The sequence below is a fragment of the Globicephala melas genome, chromosome 18 (genome assembly GCF_963455315.2).
Source record: "Globicephala melas chromosome 18, mGloMel1.2, whole genome shotgun sequence".
Classification (NCBI taxonomy): Eukaryota; Metazoa; Chordata; class Mammalia; order Artiodactyla; family Delphinidae; genus Globicephala; species Globicephala melas.
Genome location: NC_083331.1, coordinates 6631654 through 6641702, shown reverse-complemented (window position 1 = coordinate 6641702; position 10049 = coordinate 6631654). Strand labels below are relative to the sequence as shown.

Genomic DNA, 10049 nt, shown 5'->3' with positions numbered 1-10049 from the left:
CTTGAGAACCCTTCTATGATGGGAGTCTTCACATTGGTTTTAGGGGGCTTCATATAGATTTTCTCATGAGAAAGAAATGTAGTATAATTTTACAAAGCAAAACCTTGATGTGTCTCTTACACTGGGACCAAAGGGGACCAGGCCAGTCTTGGGTAAAACCGGACATAGAGGGCAAAGGAGGTTCTCAAAGTTCTTACTTCCACTTTGCCCACAGAGTATGGTATATCCACAACCCTTTTCTCCACCCCCCAGGCATTGTTGCAAACATTTCTCTGCCCCTTGTGGCATTTTCCTACCCCCAGATCTTTAATAAATGACAATGGATGGCATAATGAGATAATCAAGCAAAGTAATACCTGATTAAAGGTTACTGGTCTTATAGAAAATAATGCTTCTCTCTAGTTTAAATTCCAGAGTTTTTTGTGAAGACCCTTAAGGAATGATCCTAAGATGGAAATCATTTCAGACCCCTTACATGGCAGATAGGGGAGATTATATTTTTAACAGCTTCACTGACATACAATTTACATATCATAAAAATCATCCACCTCAAAATAACCAAAATGTAGAAGCAATCCAAGTGTCCATCGATGGATGAATGGATAGGCAAAATGTACTATGTACATACATACAGTGGAGTATTTATTTCCTCTTAAAGAGGGAGGAAATTCTGACACATGCTACAACATGGATGAGCCTTGAAGACATTAAGTGAAATAAACCAATTACGAAAGGACAAGTACTGTATGATTCTAATTATATTATGTACCTAGAGTTGTCAAATTAATAGAGACAGAAAGTATTCTGGTGGTTGCCGGGGGCTGGGGGGAGGGGGAGGGGGAATGGGAAGTTGTGTATTGGGTTTGGAGTTTCAGTTTCACAAGATGCAAGAGTTCTGCAGATGGATGGTGGTGATGGTAGTACAATGGAGTAAATGTACTTAATGCCACTGAATTGTGCACCCCAAAAAGTAAAGATGGTAAATTTTAAATTATGTGTATTTATAATTTAAAAAAATATAAATTCTCCCATTTCACATGTACAATTCAATAGTTTTTAGTATATTTACAGAGTTATGCTGCCATCACCGTAATCTAATTTTAGAACATTTCCATCACACTCTGCCCTCCACCCCCCAAAAACCTCTCATACCCATGAGCAGTCACTTGGGGGAGATATTTTTAACAGGTCATGGGTGTCATGTGTTATTCTTCCAGGACTTGACTTCACAGACTCTTAGAAGGGGCCTTAGAGATTTTAGTCCCACCTCCTCAGATGAACAAATTGAGACTCAGAGAAGCAAAGTGTCTTGTCAAAGGTCACACAGCAAATTCATCCCCAAAGCCAGGTCTTTTGATTTCCCATAGAGTTACTTTTTGTAATACAAAAATGCCGTGTCACTTGCTTCCTTCAAATTGATGCTGAGAGTAGATTGAAGGTATTAAGAAGATGTTATCCTTTCCTGCCGGGAACAGATGGGCTCTTTTTCCAGTCTCTCTTCTCACCCACCTGAGTCAGGAAGTACAGAGGAAAGAGAGGAGAGTGGAAAAGTCTGCAACTGTGTCCAGTCATGCTCCCTTGTGCCTTAACTCTATTAGGCAAGAGCTATAATGAGTCTTATGGAGAATAATGTCGCAGCCTCTCTTAGAAGAGAGACTGGAAATACAGCCAGGTGCAGGGACTTTACTTTTGAAAGATGCTGCCTTTTGTGGAGGTGGCTGGGGTAACCAGTGTCAAACAGCAACACCATGTATCAGAGATGCCAAGGTCTTGGGCTGGCAGTGGTGGTCATTATGTCTCCTGTCGTCGCACGATTGCTGGGAAACAGCAGAGGAAGTGAGTTGAGGCTTCTATACATCCTGCCACCTTCTGCTTCTTGCAGAGCCTTGGCCAGGGCAGTAGTTGGATGAAAGTTGGGGTTTGGAGTAGGGTGGAGGACTAACTTTGTGAGCAACAGCCTTCAATATTCTTTCTGAACTCACTGAAACATCTTCAGCTGCCCTTATTTCCTGGAGGGCTGCTAGAGAGGCCTCTGTGGTTGCTAAACATGGAGAATGAGGCCAAGGAAAATCGTGTAGCTATGGACTCAGAAATATCTATACCAAGTCCTGAAGCCTAATCAGGGCAAGATTCAGGCCTCTTTTTTCTTCTGTCGTTTGGTCTCTCTGGGAATTCAATCTACCCTCCTCCTCCCTGGTTACTACGCTAACTCACCCCAGGATGATATAGGCCTCCAGGAGGGCTTGGAATTTCTCCAGCAGGGCTAATCAAGAGGCAGGTACTCTAAACGTCCTGTGAGTTTCCATCATGATGAGACACACCTGACTGGAGAGATTGCTGTGGGGAATGACACAGGCTCCTAGACAATGGGGGACACTGCCTGGATTATTCATTTTTGAACTCCTGGTGCCTAGCAGAGTGCCTGGTGTGTTTGTTTGCTGAATGAATAAGTAGTAACGTTTCACATCAAATGATGCATTGTTATTCACAAAGTGATTTATTTTCCCTACATGAATTTATCCTCACAAGTGCCCCTACTTTACCCCTGGAAGGAAGACAAGACTGTTTCACAGATGCGGTCACATAACTGTAGGTTGGAGAGGTGGCTGTCAGACTCTTACCTTGTTGGCATTTTTATACAGGTGTCTCATTGAGACGACTCTTCCTAAAATACCCTAAGAGAGGTATGTATAGGGAGTCAGATAGACATTTGTGGTCTCTGCATTTTGTTCCTAAATCTGGGCTAGATGTATTCTTCATCTAAGTCTCTCATTAATGGTATTATTTTCTGCTGTTTGCTAATCACTGCAGGTGTATAAATTTTCAATTACATCTTGAGTTAAATAGAATTTCAGGGCTAGCCTGGTAAACTGGCGAATCCTCATGTAGTTTGTAGTAGCTATTTCCTGATAGAGATTTAGCCTCATACACTATCGTATCTAATAGACTTTTTGGTTCATACACTATTGCATCTAATGCAGTTTTTGGTAATTTCAATTAACTAGATTGTAGCTTTATGGGCCTGGGTCTTCAAGAAACATATGTTCCAACATTCTCCCTGCTTAACTATATCCTTACTCTTGTTGAACTTCTATGACCTTATTGGAAATCAATGCTTCTGATCTTCCAAATGTATTGTTGAGGAGAGACCTAGACGAAATCACTATACAAAATGCTTTGAGATTGCAGGATGTGGAGAGCGTGCTATCCTTAAAAATGAATGGTTCTGCTTGGAGGTAAACCATGTTTTAACTCTGCGTGTATATTGTGCACGAGGGAATTTCCCTGTGCAGAATAATTTTCGCCCAATAATTCGCACGATCACAGCACTTCTGGTAGCAGGTATCTTCTAACTTCCCTGCAGCAGCTTGGCTAAAGCGAGCTTTCCTCTCCTAGCAACTGTTGCTAGGAGGGGCGTGGCTTCGGAGTCGGGCGAGGACGCGTTAGGCGGCCCGCTCCCTCCGCACCGCCCCCCCCGGCGTAGACTACACTTCCCGTGATGCTCGAGGGTGGTCTCCGTAGTGACGCCTTTGGTGTTCGCGGAGGGGGAGGGGGAGAAGGAAGGCGGGGGCGGCGGCTGCGAAGCGGGGGGCCGTGCTCTTCCCATGTCCCCGACTCGCGCTCCGGCAGCTGCCGCCGCCGCCGCCGCCGCCATGTTGGCTTGAGGGGCGATGACAGGAGGCGGCTGCGGCGTCGGGTACTGAAAAGTGGAGGAGGAGGAGGAGGAGGAGAGACAGAGCTCTGAGAGGAAGCGGTTCCCGGGCTGAGGAGAGGAAGGACCCGGGCTCTTCCGGGGCCCAGCCGAAGTCGGCGTCGCGGGGAGCTCGCGAGGCCGGGGAGGGGAGGGGAAGGCGGAGCCGGGGGAGGCGGAGGCGAGAGAGGAGCGCCGGGAAGCCGGAGACTATGTGTCCTGAGCCCCGCGGCTGCCCGGAGGCGCCCGCGGCCTGAGCCCCGACGGGCCGTGGGGTCTCCTGCCGGGCCGAGCGCCCCGCTTTCCCCGCTCGCCGCCCCGGCTCTCCGGCCCGGGCTTGCGCTTCGGCTGCCAACGAGTTAAATGCCCTTGAGCGCGGGTTTCCGCGGCCCGGCTGGCAACGCCGGCCGCGCGAGTTGAGCCGTTTCCCCGCGCCGTCCGCCGGGGGACGCGTCCATGTGTAGCCACATAGTTATCTGTGTACCGCGGCGCCGGGGCATTCTCCTCCTGCTTAATGAAGACTCGACTTGGGAGCAAGTGTGAATCACTGCCGGGCTGGGAAAGGAGGAAGACGATTTAACCCCCTCCCACCCCGCTCCATGTCCGTGTGTCACTCGGCTCGGTCCACCTGGCGCGGCCGGTCCTGGGGCTGCTGCTGCTGACGACGACGACGGGGCTGCTACCCCAGGAGTTCCCTCCTGGTCTGGCCACACCGCTCCCGGCGATTGTTCCTCTTCTCTCGGAACCTCGGCCCGGCCGGCACTTTGGCTCCGAAAGAACTTATTTTAGGGGGAAGCACATCTCGAACCAGTCAAGATCGTGAAGGTTGATTTCTGTAGCTCGAAGATTTCTCTTTTTTGTTTGTTGTTGTCTCTTCTTGATTTTTTTTTTCGGCGTAAACATCTGGGTATATATATCAAACGGCAAGATGTCCAGTAATGTCCCGGCGGATATGGTAAGTGAAGGATAAGAGTTACGACACCCTTTGATTTAATTGTGGTTTCCAGTCTTATTAAATCAGGATACAGGCGTGGGGTGAAGGTTTGCGGGGGACTGTTGAAAAGCCACGGTGCTGGGAGATCTGGAGAAGTTGGAGGGTCTGGTGTCCCTCTTGAGAAAGTACTGCTTTTAATGCAGATTTTTCTCATTTGTGTTTTCTAAATGATTAAAGACAATGGAGAAGTTGGGAACATGTAGCAAGGTAGCCTGAAGTGGAGAAAATCTCTTCTTCTTTGCTAGAAGCCTCTGAACACTTGTGTCTTTAAAGCTTCTGAAAACGTCAGTGGCAGTGGGCAGAGCTCAGGACGGGTGTCCCTGCTAGATACAGAGGTGGACAGGAAAACGGGGATCGTGCTCGGTGGCACTGATCATTAACGCAGTAGGTACAAGCTTGATATTTCCAAAAACAGGGACGTGTTATCTCTTGGAGAGAAACTTGACCAGAATTTGCTGTGAGCTTTTTGAAACGTATGGGTGAGCAAGTATGGCAACAGAAATATTAAGACGTTTTGGAATTTTCACAAATCTAGGCTGGCTGTATTTTGGTACTTTGAATGAATATTCCAGGACTTTTAGTACCAAATATTTAGTAGTATTACATCACTGGACTTTTAAAAGCTCATAAAACATATTATTGATTGAGCCTTCATACTGGAATGTTTAGAACCTGAAACAAAAAGTACTCTGCATAAAGGTTAAGGATATGAGACTGTTGACTAACAGGAACTGTGTAGGTTTACAGTGCTGGGAGGTGGGTTTGTATGAGTGTGAAATTACACTTTGCTGTCCTAGGGACAAACGTAATGCAATTAACAGGAAGGTGTATAATCTTGTTTATGAAAGAATTGAAGTTAACATAGTTATGCTCACTTACATGAAGTTAACATTTGAGTGTTTGTATATTTCAGCGAAAAAAAATTGAACTTTCCTGGTGATTAAATTTTAAAATGACAGATGTTTCAATAAGAGTGAACCTCATTTACAGGCTGTAAAATAAAAATTAAATGGCTCTAACTGGCATAATTTGACCTTGGTTTAAAGACATTTTGCTAGCGTTTGATTTCCCTTTTAGTGCACTATTTAAATGCAAAGGAACCACAGTGTTCTGTCTCTAGGGTGGCCACATAGCAACCTTACACTCTCCTTCCTGATTCTTAAAACTCGAGCACTGTCCTTTTAGTTTTCCCTTCCCTCCTGGTGTGCACACCGGAGAATAGTCTCCCGGCCTGCTTAAGGATAGCTGGACTTGATTTCCTCCACCCTACTCGCGAAGTTGCCTGGAGAGGTCTCTGGACGGAGCTGGAAAATGCTCTTTCCTCTGTTGGATAATTGCTCTGTGGGCTCATCACCTCCAGCAAAGGTTGGCTCTCTCTCTAAAGCCTCCATCTTATATCATCATGCGCACTGTGAGATATGATCACCCTTCGTATTATTTATCTGTCACAGAAGTTGTCGTGAAATAGATTTGTGTCATTAAAACAGTGCCACAACTTTATTTAGGCCCAGTGATGAAGAAAAGCTGGAATGCGGGTAGCATCAGTCACAAATTGAGATGATTTGGGGAATACTGTTTCCAAGTCAGAGAGAAGGTTTGGAAGCTAGTGTTCGTATCAGGGGACCGGGAAGTAGTGCAAGGTTTTATTAATAGCTGCAGTTATAAAATACAACTATTTCTGTTTCAGACTGTATTTTAAGGCCTTGATGATTCTTTGGTGCTTTGAGATCCCGTGATTAAAGGTGATATGCAAGGGCAAAGCAGTATTATGTAATAAACATATAATGCCCTGGTGATGCTATTTCAGAGTGTATCTAAGGTACAGCTCAGATGAGATGGTTCTGAATATTTTTTATGTGTCATTTTCTAGCTGTCCAACTTGTTGGAGGTCTTGAGGGCTTTTTCCAGCGTTAAAACCTTTTAAACCTTCATTTGCTAGTACTTACATTGCATTTTTGCTTAAGAAGTGCCTTTATTTGATATGTACCTAGAATCCTCAACTTTTTGAAATATGACATGATAAATACTGGTTGAAAGTTGTCGATTAAATGCTTCATATTTGTTCAACTTTTTATTATCTGTAATTGACAATCTGCATTTACATCTGTGACTTAAAGTGAGAAGACTTTTACCACTCTTGGAGAGCGTCAGCCGGTCCACTCCCACCTCTTTCCACACTCTGACATTTCCCTTGAAGTACAACTCTAAAGTGATCAGGATACACACTCTTGCAAGTACGAATACATACATTTTTGCTAGATGCAGTAAAAATGTCAAGTTTCTCAGTGGCGACAGTTCGTATGTGCTATTTAGAAACGAATGTTACGCTGTTTCAGGTGTTAACGGTGCCTGTCAGTTGTATAGGAAAATCCTGTTTAGGAGACGAGGTGGGGCAGTGAAGTTATAACCCCTGTCATGTTTTCATTGGAGATAGTTCATAAATGAGCTATAATAATTGCTAAATCATTTGATGTTTTTGGTAAAGTCTTCTTACGGCAATTATTTTGACTCTAAAATCGGTTTTTTAGCATCACTTTTTTATTTTGTAAATATAACATTTAAAATTTATTTTTAAACATTCAGTAAATTTTTTTGTTTACCATAAGTAGTCTCTTTTTCTTACAATCCAAATTTAGCAAGTCATTCTTTTGAGGATGGGTGGGAGTGGTACCCCCCGTGAATGGATTTGCTATATTCTTTACAAAGAATAATTTGCAGTTGATACTTTTCCAATGAACATTCTGTAAAGATGTCCTATAAATTATATAAATGTGTTTACTTAAAATGTTGGCTTTTCCTTTGCTAAGAGTGATTGAGTTTTAACTAGGAGATTTACTAACATTCCAGTGTAATAACTTATTTGTGAGAAAAATCTGAAAATATCTGAACAGAATATCATTATAATACATTGTGTTTAAATGATTCATTTTTTTCGCCTCAGCGCAAATCATAGTTTATGATGGGCAATATTCACTGTTTATAATTGTAGCATGAATTATGTTAATGACTTAGGTTTTTCTGAAAGAAAATGTTTACTCTTTCTGTTAGTAATAAAGCCTAAGGCTGGGTGGATAAGCTGGTAATTTTCTGGATTTGGAAAGTTATCAAGAAATAAATTATTGTATTTATAAAACTATTATATAAGACACTTGAACTACAATTTAGAGCTTTGGACTGAAAGTATACTTTATGATATCTGTAAAATTGAAAACCCTACCTAAGAGAGACATTGACAATTAGTGTGAGAATAATGGCAAAGCAATTTTGGTTATTCAAAATGTTTTAGATGATAAAATACAGGAAAACCGTGTATCTTTTAAAACTATTAATGTAAAATTGTAGCAGATGTAACCATTTTTAGTCTGGGGTTAAGTGAGCTAATGATAATTTGAGTTTTTTCAGTGCTTAATGAATATTTTTATTGTAATGTCATATCTGTAACATTTGTGGAAGAAATGTGGGAGCCCTCTAGTGGACAGGAAATTATTAAAATGAATTTCTTTTCAAACTGAAGTTTTATCACTTTTCCAAGTTAAAATGACAGATATAGATTATGCCAGGGGAAAATGTCATGCTTGTTAAAGGTCTAGAGAATAGAAAAATTTTAACTTTGAAGAAAGGGTGTATTAAGATTTAATGCCCAAGCAAGGTAAAAACAACAAATAACATACAAGGGACTCCCCATAAGGTTAACAGCTGATCTTTCAGCAGAAACTGTGCAAGCCAGAAGGGAGTGGCAGGACCTATTTAAAGTGATGAAAGGGAAAAACCTACAACCAAGATTACCCAGCAAGGATCTCATTCAGATTCGATGGAGAAATTAAAACCTTTACAGACTAGCAAAAGCTAGGAGAATTCAATACCACCAAACCAGCTTTACAACAAATGCTAAAGGAACTTCTTTAGGCAGGAAACACAAGAGAAGGGAAAGACCTACAATAACGAACCCAAAACAGTTAAGAAAATGGTAATAGGAACATACATATTGATAACTACCTTAAATTTAAATGGATTAAATGCTCCAACCAAAAGACATAGACTGGCCGAATGGATACAGAAGCAAGACCCGTATATATGCTGTCCATAAGAGACCCACTTCAGACCTAGGGACACCTACAGACTGAAAATGAGGGGATGGAAAAAGATATTCCATGCAAATGGAAATCAAAAGAAAGCTGGACTAGCAGTTCTCATCTCAGACAAAATAGACTTCAGAATAAAACCTATTACAAGAGACAAAGAAGGACACTACATAATGATCAAGGGATCAATCCAAGAAGAAGATATGACAGTTCTAAATATTTATGCACCCAACATAGGAGGACCTCAATACATAAGGCAAATGCTAACAGCCATAAAAGGGGAAATCGACAGTAACACAGTCATAGTAGGGGACTTTAACATCCCACTTTCACCAATGGACAGATCATCCAAGATGAAAATAAATAAGGAAATACAAGCTTTAAGTGATACATTAAACAAGATGGACTTAATTGATATTTATAGGACATTCCATCCAAAGACAACAGAATACACTTTCTTCTCAAGTGCTCATGGAACATTCTCCAGGATCATATCTTGGGCCACAAATCAAGCCTTGGTAAATTTAAGAAAATTGAAATCGTATCAAGTATCTTTTCCGACCACAATGCTATGAGACTAGATATCAATTACAGGAAAACATCTGTAAAAAATACAAACACATGGAGGCTAAACAATACACTACTAAATAACCAAGAGATCACTGAAGAACTCAAAGAGGAAATCAAAAAATACCTAGAAACAAATGACAATGAAAACGTGACAACCCAAAAACCTATAGGATGCAGCAGAAGCAGTTCTAAGAGGGAAGTTTATAGCAATACAGTCCTACCTCAAGAAACAAGAAACATCTCAAATAAACAACCTAACCTTACACCTAAAGCAATTCGAGAAAGAAGAACAAAAAACCCCCAAAGTTAGCAGAAGGAAAGAAATCATAAAGATCAGATCAGAAATAAATGAAAAAGAAATGAAGGAAATGATAGCAAAGATCAATAAAACTAAAAGCTGGTTCTTTGAGAAGATAAACAAAATTGATAAACCATTAGCCAGACTCATCAAGAAGAAAAGGGAGAAGACTCAACAGAATTAGAAATGAAAAAGGAGAAGTAACAGCTGACACTGCAAAATACAAAGGATCATGGGCGATTACTACAAGCAACTATATGCCAATAGAATAGACAACCTGGAAGAAATGGATAAATTCTTAGAAAAGTACAACCTTCTGAGACTGAACCAGGAAGAAATAGAAAATATAAACAGACCAATCACCAGCACTGAAATTGAGACTGTGATTAAAAATCTTCCAGCAAACAAAAGCCC

At 41.7% G+C, this 10049-nt stretch overlaps 1 protein-coding gene across 2 annotated transcripts in view; it reads left to right on the top strand.

The window, feature by feature from the left end:
* Positions 1-3560: 3560 nt before the first annotated feature.
* Positions 3561-10049, top strand: part of UBL3 (ubiquitin like 3) — a 71710-nt gene continuing 65221 nt past the window's right edge. Inside the window, exon 1 of one of the 2 annotated variants that reach the window (XM_030882581.3) lies at positions 3561-4646. In XM_030882581.3, coding sequence (XP_030738441.1) covers positions 4620-4646 — 27 coding nt within the window. In that variant the 5' untranslated portion in view covers positions 3561-4619. Of the gene's footprint in view, positions 4647-5908; positions 6051-10049 lie in introns of those variants that run through there. The other variant, XM_060287782.2, reaches the window with a different exon arrangement.